Source organism: Drepanopeziza brunnea, assembly GCF_022702325.1.
Source record: "Drepanopeziza brunnea f. sp. 'multigermtubi' strain 214-2 chromosome Unknown ctg19, whole genome shotgun sequence".
NCBI lineage: Eukaryota > Fungi > Ascomycota > Leotiomycetes > Helotiales > Drepanopezizaceae > Drepanopeziza > Drepanopeziza brunnea.
Window position 1 is genome coordinate 2,179,853 of NW_027094082.1, and position 18,010 is coordinate 2,197,862.

The 18,010-nt window shown below is 50.9% G+C and overlaps 8 protein-coding genes across 8 annotated transcripts; 6 read left to right on the plus strand and 2 right to left on the minus strand.

Moving 5' to 3' along the window:
- Positions 1-753: 753 nt before the first annotated feature.
- Positions 754-1,563, minus strand: L3040_009403 (uncharacterized protein; the record flags this gene model as incomplete). Its single annotated transcript, XM_007297733.1, has 1 exon — positions 754-1,563. One exon carries the CDS (start codon positions 1,561-1,563, stop codon positions 754-756), a length of 810 nt encoding a protein of 269 aa, XP_007297795.1.
- Positions 1,564-2,069: 506 nt separating this feature from the next.
- Positions 2,070-3,112, plus strand: L3040_009404 (uncharacterized protein; the record flags this gene model as incomplete). Its single annotated transcript, XM_007297732.1, has 3 exons — positions 2,070-2,747; positions 2,815-2,842; positions 2,904-3,112. 3 exons carry the CDS (start codon positions 2,070-2,072, stop codon positions 3,110-3,112), a joined length of 915 nt encoding a protein of 304 aa, XP_007297794.1.
- Positions 3,113-3,287: 175 nt separating this feature from the next.
- On the minus strand, positions 3,288-4,066 carry L3040_009405 (uncharacterized protein; the record flags this gene model as incomplete). Its single annotated transcript, XM_007297731.1, has 2 exons — positions 3,288-3,462; positions 3,513-4,066. 2 exons carry the CDS (start codon positions 4,064-4,066, stop codon positions 3,288-3,290), a joined length of 729 nt encoding a protein of 242 aa, XP_007297793.1.
- A 229-nt stretch (positions 4,067-4,295) lies between these two features.
- Positions 4,296-6,254, plus strand: L3040_009406 (uncharacterized protein; the record flags this gene model as incomplete). The annotated part of the gene is made up of 3 exons (XM_007297730.1): positions 4,296-4,353; positions 4,401-6,061; positions 6,117-6,254. 3 exons carry the CDS (start codon positions 4,296-4,298, stop codon positions 6,252-6,254), a joined length of 1,857 nt encoding a protein of 618 aa, XP_007297792.1.
- An 846-nt stretch (positions 6,255-7,100) lies between these two features.
- On the plus strand, positions 7,101-8,510 carry L3040_009407 (uncharacterized protein; the record flags this gene model as incomplete). Its single annotated transcript, XM_007297729.1, has 1 exon — positions 7,101-8,510. One exon carries the CDS (start codon positions 7,101-7,103, stop codon positions 8,508-8,510), a length of 1,410 nt encoding a protein of 469 aa, XP_007297791.1.
- A 378-nt stretch (positions 8,511-8,888) lies between these two features.
- On the plus strand, positions 8,889-9,779 carry L3040_009408 (uncharacterized protein; the record flags this gene model as incomplete). Its single annotated transcript, XM_007297728.1, has 2 exons — positions 8,889-9,568; positions 9,635-9,779. 2 exons carry the CDS (start codon positions 8,889-8,891, stop codon positions 9,777-9,779), a joined length of 825 nt encoding a protein of 274 aa, XP_007297790.1.
- Positions 9,780-10,165: 386 nt separating this feature from the next.
- On the plus strand, positions 10,166-13,371 carry L3040_009409 (uncharacterized protein; the record flags this gene model as incomplete). The annotated part of the gene is made up of 3 exons (XM_007297727.1): positions 10,166-10,508; positions 10,564-12,737; positions 12,787-13,371. 3 exons carry the CDS (start codon positions 10,166-10,168, stop codon positions 13,369-13,371), a joined length of 3,102 nt encoding a protein of 1,033 aa, XP_007297789.1.
- A 124-nt stretch (positions 13,372-13,495) lies between these two features.
- Positions 13,496-16,923, plus strand: L3040_009410 (uncharacterized protein; the record flags this gene model as incomplete). The annotated part of the gene is made up of 6 exons (XM_007297726.2): positions 13,496-13,563; positions 14,020-14,041; positions 14,289-14,846; positions 14,892-15,137; positions 15,188-16,567; positions 16,615-16,923. 6 exons carry the CDS (start codon positions 13,496-13,498, stop codon positions 16,921-16,923), a joined length of 2,583 nt encoding a protein of 860 aa, XP_007297788.2.
- Between the last annotated feature and the right edge of the window lie 1,087 nt (positions 16,924-18,010).

The window sequence follows — 18,010 nt, forward strand, 5'->3', positions numbered from 1 at the left end:
CTTATTCTTATGTGATTTACGGTATGGAGCAGTACCTACTCTGTAGAGTTACCGCCCAGAAATAATCTCGTCACTTAAGCGTATTGCACTGCCAAGTTACCCACTGATCCGCCCCTATAAAGTACGGATACGGTAGTATCATCCCCTTTTTCCAAGCCAACCCATGACCTTCTGGAAGACATGAAAAGAGGTGCAAGGGTAATCGATCAACTGCTGGTCGGCCAGTCCGGCCTTGACCTCGTACCATCGCTGCCATCCCGAATGCAGAAAGCCAGACACCGGTGAACATCATCCAGATTCCAGAACTTCCGGAAACACGCCCCGGGGCTTCCACGAGCCAAGACTTCCTGTGTGGATGCATGTTCCTCGTTGGTAGCTGTGAGGCGCACCGTTGCGACCTTCAAAGCGGGCTGGGTGGCTTGGACCGATCGACTTCGGTCCCGTGGTTCCACTTCGTCTGAACCGCACGCTGGTTTGGCTGACATACCGGTACGACGTAAAAGACGACTCCGACGCGGCCTCTGAAGCATGCTCCTCCAACGCATCTTCTACCTTGAAATATGGTTTTGGTGTTATAAAGCTGACTTGGCGAATATTAGAAGCGCGACTGATGCGAGTCGTGCCACCACCCTTCATGATATCGCTTTAGTGAGCCGACGATGACCAACTCGGCAAGCGTTGGGGTCGCCATCGATCTGGTCTCGGGACTCAGCCTCTGAGCGATACTAGTATTGAGTGCTGCAAAGCTGGCCTCTAAATTCTTGGTCTTGACTTGCCTCGATTCCACTGGACTTGAAGGGGGATCGAATTCGAAGAAGTGGCAGGAAAGGAAAACTGGGCTTCAGCGGCCTTGAACTCTTCCGCCGTGGGCATCTGAGCCGCGAAGGGAGAGAAGAGGTTTGCAGGTTTCATCATGTTGCTCTCAGGTGTCGTATGGATGGCGTCTGCATGGCGGTGGAAGTCCGGTTCACCACTCGCTCGGGCCGCTTCAGCCAATAATAATTCCTCGGTCTTGCTGGTAGATATCGTCGCAGGCACCTGGAGGGTCTGAGGTGTGGCGTCCAGTTCGACGGGGAGAGGGAGTGTGGCAAGATGGAGCAGACCAAGGTTGCTTGCGGCGAGGGCTGATGCAACAGACTCAGGCTCAACAATGTAGTCTGACTTGAACACCATTGACTCCCTGACTGGTCTTGGCTTATCGCGAGCAACAGTTACAGAACCGTCGTCCAGCTTTACTTCAGCCACCTCCTCGGCTTTCTCGCCCAGCTGCCTGGCTTGCTGAAGGTTATGCTTGCTCTCATCATCGTCGAGACTCTCTCTCGGTAACAAAGCTCTCGATCCGAGCGATCTTGTCTCTGTTCGTCTCTCCTCCCATCTTCTGCAGGATAGCCAGATCCAAAACTGCGATTTTTTCTTTTTCTTTCTCAGGTGTGCATCTTTCTCTGTGACGGGCAGGTTCCAGAAACTAGCTGAATCAAGACAATCGCCCGGGGAGGGCAAATCCGAAACCAACAAGCACGTTTCCTTTGACTGTCTGAGGGAGTCACTCTTCCCTTCGCCCATGGGTGGTAATGTACCTACCTACCTCAACCACCTGAGTAGTCGTGCCATAGCCCCCGAGTCATCTCGGTCTGTCAAGAAAAGGGTAGCAGCTATGCGGCCCTTGCTGGTTTGACGGAGATATACCCACCTCTTCAAACCAACCTGTACGGTATCAGGAAATTTTCTCAAAGCCATTCACCCCAACAGACAAAATCATGATATGAGAGAAGATATTGAGATATTGGCAAGCACCCCAGGCTTATTCTAGTATCTGACGATGCTGGCTGACCCAGTCTGCATATATACGTATACTTCAGAAATGCTCAGCGCAGTCAACCCATTCACATGCACACAACCCCCTTCGCATGCACTCAACAACTTCAACTCAACACGGGAACATTACAGTCAAACGACAGGATGTTCCGCAATCACCAATTATTTCAGTCTCAGGAGAAAAATTCTCGCCAGGTTCCCTCACCTATAAAGAACCAATAACAGCAGTCCAAGGACCACCAAAGCCAGACAAAATGGACTGCGACCTCACAGGAACAAATATGATCACTGCAATGGAAATCGACTCGAGACCACTCCCCGACAACACAGAAACCCAATCCACCCTGAAGTACGAGCTAGACAAAACTGAGCGCCAAAAGATCCGCGAGCACCGCACCTGCCACCACTCCATCGCAAGGAGAGGACCCGACTCCGAGATGGATTGCGAGCCCACCGTCACTGACCAGCCAGCCATGACCGACGAGCAGCGCCGAACCATGTACGAAGGGCGCCTAGCCAGATTCGCTGCTTCAAGAGAGGGATGTAGCGACGAGATGGCCTGTGAGTCCTCCAACGCCCAGGAACTCTTGACTCCAACCGACATTCAAGAGATATCCACAAGACGCATCGCCAAGCTCGCTGCCTCGAGGCAGGAGCTCAGCGATGAGATGTCCTGCGAACTCGTCACCACTAAGGAGTTCCTGACCCCAACTGGATCAAGGGAGATTTCGGAAGCCCGCGTCCGAAAATTCTCGACACCACTGTCAAGCCCTGAGATCGAGATGGATGACGGCCCCCCTGATCTAGACGCCGACATGGAGTTCATCCTACGGGTACGTGAGCTGCGAGAAAAATGCCCGTTCTTCAGCCGCAATATCGATACACCGATGACCGCCTCCGAAACTGGCTCGTGCGAGCAAGAACCAGTAATGGTATGTGACTCCGAAGTGGTTTCCCATTGCGACTCAAGATGGTAGATAGGACTGACTCTGATTACAGGGCTTCAAAGCTCAAATGACAATGAAAGGTATGCTAACGCCTCTTGGGCCTCTTGGTCTGTACATCGTGACTGACTTTTCGCGTCAAAGAGCTTATAAGAAGACGGGGAGAGCTCCAAGGATATCAGGAAGATGGAGTCGACGACTTGATTTCGGGCATGGTCAGCTCCAATCTCTCCAACGATGAAGAACTGCAGGACGGGATCACGGGCAGTGAGACTGATGCCCACGAGGACGAATTAATGGGCTGGACGGACAGCGACGCCGACAGTAGCGAAGATGACGAGATGATCGACTGAAAGGAGAGCAATCCTTTCCCCATTGTGTTTTACAGGTGCTCGTGGGATAGAGAAGGTGACAGGACAGGCTACAAGATTCGGTCTAGAATACAAGTGTATTTTTTTTTGTAAAAAAACCGGAAATCTATGATAGGTTTCTCGTCAATCAAGGAATTACCAAACACACATTTCATAATCATTCTTCCTTGATACTGCTTGGCGCTTGTGATCTGTCCGCCGGTTGCCGCCCATTCACCAGCGTGCAGAGCTTTTGCAGCATGATAGTGCTACCGGTCATGAGAAGAGCTGCTCCTGTGAAGAGGACGATTCTAGAACCAGTGCCGAGCACGGCAAAGAGGGGATATGGGTAACTGCAGTTCAGTCAGCCAATTTCACCCAGCTATGGCGCGACATGACCTACAATCCGTTGTGCTTGTAGCATTGCTCAACCCAAGCCCAGTACGCAACCGCAATCCCAGAGCTTAAAGCCATTGCTCTCGAGGTCTTGATAATCCACGGAGGAGATAGGAAGAGCAGATCGATGGCCAACAGAATAGCGGGCATCGCATGGAATGATATGTCTGCATTGAAGTCAATTTGGAGATCCGGTGGGACCAGTAGACTCTTGTCGATGGCACTGATTCCCCAGTACAGAATACTGATCAGGACCTCTAGAGGAGCTGAACAGAGTGACAAGGTGTTCTTGACAAGGAAGAGGGTTGGAGAGAGGGTAACATCCGCAAGGAAGCCCGCGATGAAAGTCAGATGCGCCACGGTAAGGCCCAAGATCGTCAGGTATTGCCAATGCCATCCGTACGAATCGTTTATGTAGGTTGGAAAGTCCGAGAGGTATTTGTAGGACAGAGAGAAGGAGATGATGCCAATGAGATGGAAGACAGCCGATATGCCTCGGCTGGGAGAGGAGAGTCGTTGCAGGGGGTGGCGCAACATCTGCTGCGTCGATTTCGAAGACATGGCGCTTTATATTTACAAGAGATCTATCGTGGCCGAAGAGGAGAACTGGAGAAGAAAGATGATATCGAGACTGAAAGTCGGAATACATAGCACCGATCGGCTATAATGTAAGCCCGAGGCCCGAGACTCAGGAAAATAAGGTCAGCCTTGCAGATTCCCCGAGGCCAAACATCTACAACTGACACTACCAAAAGCTACCACCTACACAGCTGGTCAGGGCGCAACCAGCATGGCAGAAGACCCCATGGAAACGAAATCCCGTAAGAGGAGTCGATCAGACGATGATGGTAGGGCTGGCCCTCGGCATATCCAAAATACTGCTAACAATTTGTAGACTCCTCGTCCGACGACGACATGGGCCCGCAGCTCCCAAACCCGGAGGCTGCCAAAAAGAAGCGCCGCAAGCTGCCTTACGAAAAGCTTTACATATCTGCCCTACCTACGTCCGCGAAGTACTCGAAATCCCTCATGCACAAGGAGCAACTGTCATTCCTGACAATGACGCCCTTGACCGATTTTCTGCTCACCAGCTCCGTGGACGGCGTGGTCAAGTTCTGGAAGAAGGGAGCCGATAACATTGAGTTTGTTAAGGAGTTTAGGGCGCATAATGGAGAGATCAAGAGCGTATCAGTTAGCGCTGATGGGAGAAGCTTTGCGACAGCGGGGGTGGACAAGACCATCAAGATTTTCGATGTCATTACCTTCGACTTATTGTCAATGCTGACTGTAGAATTCACCCCGAAGTGCGTGTGTTGGATACACAAGAGGGGCGCCTCATTGCCCCTGCTAGCAGTGTCCGACGAAGTCAACCATACGATTCGAATGTACGACGGCCGTGGAGAAAATCAAGAACCGATCCACACTCTTTCCGGATTACATCGAAGCGTTGTGTCGCTCATGGCATTCAATGACGCGTATGATTGTGTGATCTCGGCGGACGAAAATGGAATGGTCGAATACTGGCGACCTGGGACCTATGAGAAACCGGAGAATGTGTTCCAGTACAAGAGCTCGACGAATTTGTTCGAGTTCAAGAAGGCAAAATCCACGCCCACATCTTTGACAATATCTCCAAATGGCTCAAAATTTGCAACCTTGTCATTCCCTGATAGAAAGATCCGGGTATTTGATTTCCCCACGGGTAAACTCTACAGGACATATGACGAGTCATTACAGATAATAGAAGAGATGCAACAAGCTGGTACGGCTCTACAGAAACTTGAGGACGTTGAATTTGGACGCAGGTTAGCCACAGAGCGAGAAATTGAGAGCCCAGCGCTGAGGAACAAGGCGAATGTGATTTTCGACGAGACGGGACATTTTATCATCTACGGATCCATGCTTGGGACTAAAGTTCTGAATACGTACACAAACCGGGTGGTGAAGGTCTTCGGGAAAGAAGAAAATTATAGACCACTCAGTGTGGCCATCTATCAAGGTCAACCGCAAAAGAAAGGCATCACTACAGTCGCCATGGCTGCCTCCAATAACCCGCTCCTGCAAGAGTCAGAGGTCCGGGATCCCATCCTCTTCACCACCGGAGTTGGCAAAGTTCGATTTTACATGTTCACCAACGAGGAGAGTATTTCAAAATCCGAAAGAGACGTCCAGAACGAGAAACCGACCAACTTGAACTCCAAGAAGGCGGTTGAGGCGAAGGCAGCAGAGACTGGAACAGCAGCGATCATCCACACCACATACGGAGACATCCATATCCGTCTGTTTCCTGACGCGGCCCCGAAATCTGTGGAGAACTTTGTCGTGCATTCGAAGCAAGGATACTACAACAACACCATCTTCCACAGAGTCATCCGAAAATTCATGATTCAATGCGGTGATCCTCTCGGAGATGGAACTGGAGGAGAGAGTATCTGGGGCAAGGAATTCGCAGACGAGTTTAGCACGTTGAAACATGACAAACCATACACCGTCAGCATGGCCAATGCTGGGCCGAATACCAATGGAAGCCAATTCTTCATTACAACAGAAAAGACGGTAAGTTGCACGCCGGAGATGTAGTGGCTGGCTCGAGCTAATAATTCTTCGGTAGCCTTGGTTGGATAACAAGCATACGATTTTCGGACGAGCGATCCAAGGTCTGGATGTCATCCACAAGATCGAGAATGCGAGGGTGCATAAAGAAAAGCCAGAAGAAGATATCAAGATCCTTAATATTGAGATTGTATAGAGCGAATACCAGAAGTATATTTGATACCATTTCTTATCATTCTTATGTCGTATTCTCGTTTCACACTTGCCGGTTTGGTTGATCTTAAGTTACAAAATTCCTTGCAGGTTAGCGCGCTGGCTTTTTAAGACGAAAAACAGATTGACAGACAGCAGAATATGACAGCCAACTTCCGGGCTCTATAGTAGAAAGCCTTCTCACCTTGTGGCTCGGAGCAGTCATATGTTTCCCGATCAGACATATATCAAATATGGCACGAGTCCTAGTCGCAGAGCTGGAATAAAAAACATGTTTCTTTATCAACGGCGCGTTTCAGACGACCCTGAAACAAGATCAGTGAGGCAGCAAAGTCAGAGAGGGCCGCCACCACAACCGTCCGAGTTTAGCGGACCGTGGCCAATGCCAACTTGCTCCGCGGGCTGCTTCTTACCCTTCCAGGCTCGTTGAGCGTCAAGGGTAAGCTTCCCAAGTACGCATCGGCGCTCGCTAGAGGAATTTAAAAAAAAAAAAAAAAAAAAAAAAAAAAAAAAGGAAGGGGGGACTTCGCTTCCATTCGCTACTTAAGCGAGCAATGCCGCCAAGTCCAAACGCGAACCACCATCGTCGAAACATCTCAAACAGAGCGCCGTGACACCATGTCGCATCAAGCACAGGCGGCTTGCCACAACCAGCTGTCATCTCGTCTGCATTCAAGATGACTTCTCTCCTCTTTAAACATTCCATCCAGTCAAAGCCGGCGATACCTCTAGAAAAGATAGAGAGTGAGAGAGTGTGTGAGAGAAAAGAAGAAGAAGAAGGAGAAGACGAAGAAGAAGAAGAAGAAGAAGAAGAAAAGAAGAAGAAAAAATGCAGCTTGGACTCAACCGCAGATATCTCTCTCTGGGAGGAGCCAGCATTCTCGCCCTCTGGCTGTGGTCGAGTCTGGCTGGCGAGGGCGAGCTCCCCAAGAACGTCCAGTGGGCGATTGGCCGACCGGTCTCGACGCCCGACAACGACGTCTATGACTTCCCGCTCCTGGACTCGTGGCAGCTGCAGGACATCTGCTCGAGCGTGGAGTGGAATTCCAGTCTGGTCTTTACGTGCGACGAGAACCGTGGGGGCATCGGACACGTGCGGAACTCGATCCTGAACTGTGTGCGGTATGCTATTGGCGCCGGGGGGGCGTTGGTGCTGCCGAGTATTGCGGTGAGGGAGATGGACGATATGGAGCCCGGGCATTCGCATGAGGACGGAGGTGGGAATGGGGATGGGGAGGGGAGTGAGGATGGGGATGAGGCGGAGATGCAGACGGATTTCAAGGCTCAGAGGCGAAATGGGCGGGGTAGGATGGGGATGGATTACATGTTCGACAAGAACCACTTTGTGGATTCGTTGAGGAAGTCGTGTCCGGAGCTATTGCTCATCAGACACATGGAGCAGACGACGAGCAAAAGACGACGAAGCCTCTTGCCCGAAAACCTCTTCGAGAATCTCCCGGCTGGCGGGATCGAGCGACCCGAGACCTGGTCCGACAAGCTCAATGTCTGGATCGACAAGTCCATGGCCGCCGAACCAGCGGCGGAGCCGATTATCATCGATCTCGAGCAGTCATTTCTACACTACCCGACTCACTCGGATGGCCGCGAGCTGGCACATCACTTTGGCCACATCCTCAAGTTCCGGCCTGATATCCGTCGCCTGGCAACGAAAATCCTCAAAGAACTCTCACTGTGGCATGAGATGCAGTCCTTCAACCTGTCCGAGCCTATCATCAATCCCTCGTTCATCGGCGTCCATCTCGCTACCGAGAATCCGATGGGTCCGGAGAAGCGCCACGTAGTCAACGTCAAATACAGCCACTACAACGCCCAAGCCGCCGCGTACATCGACCAGGCCACCAGGTCCCGGATCCCCATCATGTACGTCGCGTCGGGCCGATACCCCGACATCATCAAGCTGGCGGCGGAAGCGAAAGAGAGGAAAGTTGCCGTCACGTACAAGGAGGATCTGCTGCGCGGGAAGTGGAAGGAGGAGCTCGACCGGCTGAAGTGGGATCAGCGCGCGCTGGTGGACTACCTGGTGCTGCTGAAGGGGCAGGAGTTTGCGGGCATCGGGCACTCGAGTTTCTCATGGAACGTAATGCTGAAGAGGCACGAGATGGGCGATGACGGGGTGAGGAAGATCCTGGTCGCGCCGGGCACATATCAGGATTCGTTTAGCAAGCTCTACGGAGTCAGAGAGAGCTATGTCGAGTCCGCTGGCTGCATGTGGCCTTGAGTTTGGCGGGGGGAAGGGGGGGAGAGGGAAGGATTCCGCAACTTACTATTATTAGCGATATTGAGCAGTCTGAAAGAATACTTTAATTGATGTTTGAGCTCTTGTTCTTGATTGCAAGGCAAGGACGCAATTTGGATCATGTTTCCTCGTTCCCACGTATCACTTACCTTCATTAGTTCGCGCCTAGATTGCTGTGAGCTTGAGCGGTCGACCTAGTCGCGGGATCTAACCCAGGAAAGTTGGAGACCATAGTAAAATAGCCCAACAGACTAATGAATAATGACGGTATTAGTGGTTAAACAAAAGTAGTTCAGTCGGGGGGATCAATTTTCCGCCTCTGCTCAACGGAACCTTTCCACACAGTCGACATTGGCCACAATGTACGCCCCGAAGTCGCAGCTCTATGCAGCTACAATACTGGCAACGCAGATCCAATACACGTCCACGCCCGTCGGGACCAGCTTCGCCAACATCACAAATGAAATTCGTGTCGCCGATACCACAGGAACCAAATGCGCAGCTCGTTCCCCGTCCGATTTTCAGTATCATGGTAGATGGGATTTGGGCCTGCTCGGCCTACTAGTCCTCACCATCCTCGTGTTAATGTGCCTGGAACAATATTTCTTGACGCCGGTAGAACCTAAGAGGCTGGACCCGGTGATAGGTTCAGGTGATCCTGAAGCCGAGTGTGAAGAGGCTCAGGGCAACGGAGTGCGCGTGGAGGAACCAGTTGGGACTGAGCCCATGTTCGCTAGATCCATGCTTCTTCATGGGGCCTTATTCATCGCTTGGTTTGGATTTCCCAACGATGCTATGGGCTTCAGATACGATGGGCTGGACGGAGGATGGCTAAAATCGAGTCTCGCCTACCCAGCTGTTCTCATGGCCGTTCAATCTACCAACACTCTCGTGGGCAAGAACTTGCCTGCACGATTGGGGGAAAGGATTGGATTCCCCCGAGAGCAGTCCGAGAGCAAAGCGTATGCAGAGTCGGATTACCAAAGGTCGATGGTCTTTCCGGCAGACTGCACGAGGGATGAAAAAGTACTGCTCTATTTGTACGTATCGTGGTGCCGAACAAATGGTAACTGGTGATGTAGAGTACTGACTGTTCTGTTTCCTAGAGTTGAAATATGCGCCGACAAGCTGCAAATGGTTCTCACCGAAGTGAGCTTGTCGCTTGAGCAGGATTGGGTCGACTTTACTATGGCATTGTTCATAGTATGCAGGTTAGGCTCAGTCATGGACTGGGCGGATACTGCTGTCTAGACGACGTGGTCTTTGGAAGAAAGTACCCACCCTGTGTGTTCTGGCAATTTGTGAGTTCGCGGTTACTCTGATCTTTCTTGGCTTCGGATGGACAGACGGTAGAAATTTCATTTCTGATATGGTCCAGGAATGTGTAGTGTTGTATTTTAAAGAATCAAAGTCAGTGTGGATATGAAGATGTGTTTAGATAACGCTGGAGTTGCCCGGTTTGTCACCCAGCCAGCCCAGCCCTTGATCTGAAAAACGCGCTAGTAAAACACTTTACGCGAAAATCGCGACGCGTCAAAATCCATATTTCCCCACTTCATTCTCTTCAACCTCGAAACATCACCACTACCACCACCACCAGTACCACCAACAACCGTCTTCTTAGCATCGCCTTCAGGATGTCGTCGCCATCGCGTCGCCTGCGAAACTCTCCAAGCACTACGCCGCGTCGTACATCAGCGAGAAATGCTTCGGCGTTGCCCAGCAGTCCCCCTGATCCTTCTGCCGCTCAACTGCAAATGGAGGCAGCTTCCTCGCAGGCAAATGAAAATGGCACTGCTTCCCGGAGAGCTGCTCCTCCTTCGTCCTCACCTATGAACTATCGTTCGTCCCCCGCCGATATTGCAAGAATGAACAGAGAGCGCGAAGTATCGTCGCCCCTGAGGCAGATGACCAACACTCAGACGACCCAGGAAGACGGCGACCGCACGCCTAGAGCTACCACGAGTGGCCTGATCGGAGGTAAAGACAACAATCCCAGCTCTTTTGGTGATGTTGAGACTGATCTTCGCCCCAGATTCCTCGCCAATTCGATATGCGCCGAGTTCGAGCCCCAGCGCGGCAGGATTCAACGCCCGTCAACAATCCGATCTCTCAGAGATTCGCAGCGATAGCAGTGGTCTCTTCGTCCGCAATCGCTCGGCTGCTCCTGGATCCTCTCTTAACATCTCTCGTCGCGGAGACATCGGTTCAGACAATGTTAATACCACTAGGGCCAGACGTCGTATTTTCATGAATGAAAGTGGCAGAGTCGTTAGGGATATTCCTGCAGAGGGATCCGAGGCGCCGACTTTCTCCAACGTGGACCCAACAACCTCTGATGCACAGGAAATGGGTGGCAACTCTACGATGTCCATCTGGGGAACTACTGTCTCGGTCAACGACACCGTTGCGGTGTTCAAGGATTTCCTCCGGAATTTTACGAAGAAGTACCGCATGTGGGGTGATGGGCTGTCGGAGGAAGAGACCAACGAAGACCCTGATGCTAATACCAAAGAATACGTCCAGATGATGCAGAACATGCTGACCCTTGGCGTAACCAGTCTCAATCTTGACTTCCGCAATCTCAAAGCCTACCCTCCTACCAAGAAGCTGTGGCAACAAGCCCAGTTCTACCCGCAAGAGATCATCACACTCATGGATCAAGCTACCAAGGACGTTATGTTCGAGATTGCGGAAGCAGAGATGGCCAAGAACAGACAGTCGCAAGGTAATCAAGCACAAGCTTCCCAGCGAAGCAGAATCATCAGCTCCGAACCCCCAGTTCCGAGCTCTGATCGTGATGAGCCAGAACCTCAGACACCAAGAGCGGACCAAGAATCGAACGAGATTGATCTGTGCCAGGAGGTATTCGAGCGGACATACAAAATCCGACCATTTGGCCTTGATGGGACTACTAACATGAGAGAGCTCAACCCATCTGATGTCGATAAGATAATTGCAATCAAGGGACTTGTGATCCGAACCACCCCTATTATCCCCGATATGAAGGACGCATTTTTCCGATGCCACGTCTGCAACCATACAATCCAGGTCGAAATTGACCGTGGCAAGATCGCTGAGCCCACAAAGTGCCCTCGTCCAATCTGCCAGTCTCAAAATTCGATGCAGATCGTACATAATCGTTCTGGGTTTATGGATAAGCAAGTCATCAAGCTACAAGAGACTCCGGATTCGGTCCCCGCAGGCCAGACCCCCCACTCTGTTTCCATGTGCGCATATGACGAGTTGGTGGATCTGTGCAAGGCCGGTGATCGCGTCGAGATCACGGGCATTTTCAGGGCCAGTCCAGTTCGGGTAAATCCTACACAGCGAACGCTCAAGAGCACCTTCAAGACCTACATTGATGTTCTTCATATCCAAAAGGTCGACAAGAAGCGGATGGGTATCGATGTTTCTACTCTTGATGAAGAAATTTCGGAGCAGGTTGCAGGCGACATCGAGCAGACTCGAAGGGTCAGTGAAGAGGAGGAAGAGAAGATAAGGGCCACTGCCGCGAGACCTGATATCTACGATATCTTGTCCCGATCACTTGCTCCCAGTATTTACGAGATGGACGACGTCAAGAAGGGCATTCTCTTGCAACTATTCGGCGGTACCAATAAGTCCTTCGAGAAGGGCGGAAGCCCAAAATACAGAGGAGACATTAACATCCTTCTCTGTGGTGATCCATCTACCGCCAAGTCCCAAATCTTGCAGTACGTTCACAAGATCGCTCCACGAGGTGTCTACACGAGTGGAAAGGGTTCCTCAGCGGTCGGTTTGACGGCATACGTTACCCGAGACCCCGAAACTCGCCAATTGGTTCTCGAATCAGGTGCTTTGGTCCTTTCGGATGGAGGTGTCTGCTGTATCGATGAGTTCGATAAGATGTCCGATGCTACAAGATCGGTTCTTCACGAAGTCATGGAGCAGCAGACCGTCTCGATCGCCAAGGCTGGTATCATCACCACTCTGAATGCTAGAACCAGTATTCTCGCCTCCGCAAATCCAATTGGCAGCAAATACAACCCAAACCTGCCAGTTCCCCAGAACATAGATTTACCGCCAACCTTGCTTTCACGTTTTGATCTTGTCTTCTTAATTTTGGATCGTATAGATGAGACTGCCGATCGTCGATTGGCGAGACATTTGCTCGGTATGTACTTGGACGATAAGCCGCAGAGTGCTGCCAGTGGAATGGAGATTTTGGTAGGTCGCTCACCTACTTCTTGCAATAAGCACAACTAAGCAGGTACAGCCTATCGAGTTCCTCACTTCTTATATCTCTTATGCTCGTACGAAGTGTCAACCACGCATCAGCGCCGAGGCCTCCGAGGAGCTCGTCAATGCTTACGTCGAAATGCGCAAACTCGGCGAGGATGTCCGTGCCGCAGAACGCCGTATCACGGCGACCACCCGTCAACTCGAGTCGATGATCCGTCTCGCCGAGGCCCATGCAAAGATGAGACTTGCTGAGATTGTCACTCGCGATGATGTCAAGGAAGCTGTTCGCTTGATCAAGAGTGCCCTGAAGCAATCTGCTACGGACGCACGCACTGGTCTCATCGACATGAGCTTGCTCTCAGAGGGCACCAGCGCGAGTGAGCGAAGAAGAAAGGCGGATCTGAAGACGGCGGTCTTGGCACTATTGGATGACATGACCAGACAAGGCCAGCCTGCACGATACAGCGAGGTTGTAAAGCAGATGGGCGATCAAAGCAGTGTGCAAATCGATACTGCTGAATTCGCAGAAACTATTCGTGCGCTGGAACAGGAAGGAAGTATTATGGTTACTGGGGAAGGGGCGAGGAAGGCCATCCGAAGGGTGACTGGTGTTGCATAATCGTTTGATGGACGGCGAGAACAGGATGGCGCTATAGGTTGTTTGTTGACTTTTTGGAATGTCACGACATAGGGGGAACAGTAGGATTGATAATGATTGATAGATGCTCCGACTAACGACGAATATGGATAATCCAAATCTGCGAATCCTGACTTCAGGTGCATGCCAGCCTGATATTGATATCGCTTCCCAGTACGCGATTCGTGGGACATGGCAGATTTGCCCTAGGGCAGTGTATGGGCATGGGAATGAGATCTCCACCAAGACTGCGAAATCATGATTTATATCTTGATATGTGAATGATAGCAAGCGAGGTCAATGGAAACCCCGCTAGGTATACTTTATGGAGCACGGGGTAGATTGGGTAGGTATCGAGATGGACTGAGATGAACTGGAAAATGTAAAGGGAAAAGGGAAAAGTATTATGATATTTGAATTAAGTCGATCAGTATTATAGTAAATTGCGTTGAGTCCTGGGATGTCCTTTGTCTATATATGATCGATATTATGTACTCGTATATAATGTGCATATTACGTCGGGGTGCCCGGCTGCTTCCCGGCTTGAAATCTGCAGCTGCTTGACGAGTTGACTACACCTCGCTGTCGGCCCTTCGAGGTTACACGAAACGACGAGCTACTCTTTCCCAGACCCAATTCCCTCCAATACAAGGTAAAATTTACTTCCCTCCTTTCCCTTTCCCTTCCATGGATCTTCATCTTCATCCCCAAGATAAGGGCCCCCCCCCAACCCCTCAAATACCACTTGAAGCATTCCCCATCTCCAATCCAATTCAATTCAATTCAATTCAAAACAATCCGAACCAACCGATGCCGGCCTCTTCAGCCTTTCTTCTCGTCACTCTATCCTCCCCTCCGCCGATAATGATGACCCGATGCTAATTGTCGAGGATCTCAAGTGCAAGAACCGCTATTGGAAATCAAATAGACCCTGCAGACCCGGCCGACCCCGCAGACGATACAGATTCGGCCCTGGCCTCATCGTCATGAAGTTCGGCGAGCAGCTGCGCAGCAGTGTGATCAAGGAGTATCAGTGGAACTACATCGCCTACGACCATCTCAAGGCTCAGCTGAGGACGGAATGGCAGACGCCCCCGACCAAGGCGGAGCCCAAGGGCACGAGGCGCGCCTGGACCGAGGACGACGAGAGCCGCTTTCTCAGCCAGCTGGAGAAGGAGCTCGACAAGGTCCACATGAAGCAGACGGTCAAGGCCACCGAGATTGGCCGGCGCATCGCGACCAGCGAGAAGGAGGTCAACGAGGTCGTGTCGCGGCTAGATAACAGAGGCCCGGTCGGCAGAGAAGGGAGCGGCAACAGAGACGAAGATGCGCCCACCGAGGAGGAATTCATGCTGTTGGAGGAGGACCTCAGCGACATCATCGCTGACGTCCACGACTTAGCCAAGTTTGTGCAGCTCAACTACACCGGTTTCCAGAAGATCATCAAGAAGCATGATGTATGTCGCAAGCTGGGATGAAAGAGCTGGGACTGACGTCTACAGAAAACTACTGGATGGATGCTCAAGCCCGTATTCGCGACCCGATTAAAGGCCAAACCCTTCTTCAAAGACAACTACGATGCAGATATTGTGAAGCTCTCCAAGCTGTATGACATAGTTCGAACCAGAGGAAATCCAGTCAAGGGAGATAGTGCTGCTGGAGGAAACCAGGGCAGTTTTATCCGACAGACCACCAAGTACTGGGTGCATCAAGACAACATTATGGAGGTAAAGCTCATCATTTTGAAGGTAGACAGGCCCCTCACCAATCCTCCAAGACCTCTGCCAACTCTCTCTAGCATCTTCCAGTCCTGGTCTTCAATGCCAACAAGGAGTTTGACATGAAAGATTCCGCCATTACTTCAATCTACTACGATAACACAGAGAAGTGGGATCTGTACGAGGGTCGATTGAAGAAGACGGAAGGCGCAGAAGCTATTCGAATGAGATGGTATGGTGGAATGGATACCGAGACAATCTTCGTTGAGCGAAAGACCCATCGCGAAGACTGGACTGGAGAAAAGTCTGTCAAGGCTAGATTTTCCTTGAAGGAAAAGAACATGAATGCATACCTGAAGGGAGAGCTGCTCCCAGCAGCCATCTTTGAAAAGGCGCGCAAGGATGGCAAGAAGCCGGCCAAGCAAATCGACGAAGACGAGAGACTTGCCAAAGAGATTCAGTATTCCATTATCAAGAAAGGATACGTGCCTGTCTGCCGATCGTTCTACAACCGAACCGCTTTCCAATTGCCAGCCGATGCTCGAGTCAGAATCTCCCTGGATACCGAACTCACCATGATCCGAGAGGATAACCTGGACGGAAAGAAAAGAGCCGGAGACAATTGGCGACGAATGGATATCGGAATCGACTATCCGTTTTCCCAGCTACCTGCCGAGGACATAGAGCGATTCCCATACGCAGTCCTGGAAGTCAAGTTGCAGACCCAGGCTGGTCAAGAACCACCCGAATGGGTGCGCGAACTGATCGCAAGTCATCTCGTCGAGGCTGTTCCCAAATTCTCCAAATTCATTCATGGCACTGCAACCCTCTTTCCGACTCGGATTAAGCTTCTGCCATTCTGGATGCCCCAAATGGATGTCGATATCCGGAAGCCCGTCACACAACACTTTGGCATTCGGAGACCTGGATTGTCCAATCCAAGTACAACTAGTGATGACGACGACGAGGATGATGATTCCGATGAAGATGATTTTGACGAAGATTCGCCGACGGCTACCGCTGTTGAAAGCTCGGATGAGAACGCCAATCGAAGTCGGAACCGGGATGCGGATCACCGTGCGACTAGAAACACACTCGACATTGAAGAGCTAGTGGGCGAACAGCCCATTGACCTAGATGAAGAATATCCTTACGATTCTGACGACGAGGACAATGAGCTAGACAGACTTGAGGAGGCAAGACGGATAGGAGGATGGACGTATTACTCCCAACTCGTAAAGACGAATACGAAGCTGGGCGCTTACAAATTGATTAATGCCATCGAGTCGCTGCGCAGGCCTAATTCAATCCCTAGGAGCCAAAATGGGAGTCTGCCAGCTTTGGGAGCCGGTCAGATCACAAGCAAGAAGTTCAAGGCTCCCAAAGGGAAGAAGATCCACGTTCTAGTCAGAGTAGAGCCCAAAGTCTACTTTGCTGCCGAGCGAACGTTTTTGTCTTGGGTAATTTCCACGCCACACATATAATGTTTCGTAACTAATAACTTTAGCTCGAAAACTCCATCTATATCAGTACTATCGCCGTCACTGTCCTCAACTTCGGCGACAAGCCCACCCGCGGCTCCTTCCTCGCCGCCTTTGCCTTCACAGCCGTCGCCATTCTCTCCCTGCTCTACTCCGTCGGCATCTACCTCTACCGAAGCCAGGCCATCCGCAAAAGACGCGCCATCAAGTATCATGATAGTTTCGGACCGACTGTCATCTGTGCGGTGCTGTTTGTGGCTGTGGTCCTGAATGTGTGGTGGGAAGCTGGGGAGAGGGGACTGCTGGATAAATTCTTGCCATTCTTGTGGTGGTGAGCTACATAACTGCGTCCGTGTATGAAGGCATGCAGAAGATCGATATGGGACAATGGGACGAGATTATAACGGCTAATCCGCGGTGTTCTGCGACTTCTTCGATTTTTAGTACAGGCTTTGGCATTGCTTACTTGTGGCTGGGGCTTGGTTGAGGCTGCGGATGAAGCAGGAGCAGGAGCTACAAAAAATAAAGAAGTGGGTGATTAAGGGGAAGGAAAGACAGCTGTATAAGCTGTTGATATGTAGCATAATTGAACGATAGGCTGAGCTAAATTGGCTGTACAAAACCTTTTCGGGGCTTTTTTTTTGTAACTGATTTCATGCTCTGTATGATCTGCTTTTATAACAAATTTCATCAATAATAGACAGCTAGCGAGCCAGCCTTGTCCCGATATATCTTCCAGTAAGTATGGAGGCCACCGTTGAACGGCGTAATTTCAATTGTATATAATATCGTCGTTGTTCTCGGCTCTTTCCTCACTCATTCTAGGGAGCTCGCTTAGCGTTTGTCTATCACGCCCAAGCGAATCACAACCTACAACCCCCCCGTTTTAACGAGCGTGTTTGCGTGGTATGAGGTAGGGCTGAAATTGTATCGCATTTGTTCAACTTACTCCGCATCGAACTTCAAAATCTAGAAAGTGGGTTACCCAGGTGCACGGGAGGTGGTGTTTAGACCAAGGGTCGGTCTGTTCTTGGTACTTCCGACGCTTGTCTCGCTTCTCCAGCTCGATACTGTATCGTGCCAATACTGACAGGTACCCTGTAGGTTTCTTTTACCGATCTATAAATCTACTGGTATGATTTGGGCTCGCGCCGGCTTCCAGACAAACAAAAAAAAAAAACGTGCGCGGATGAAACGTTCGAGACGGAAACGTTCGAGATGGACGTAGCCCGGAAATATGGACGGGAGATATGCGACGAGGGTGTGACTACGCTTGTCTCACGGACCGGCACCGACGCATGGAACAGGAAAATCATGAGACCATTTCTAATTCGTGATCGTAGATATGTAGCTCCACTGTCCCCGTTGATGATTTTTATCTGTCTGGAGGCTTTGGAGAAGTTCGGGCCGTCACGCTTACTT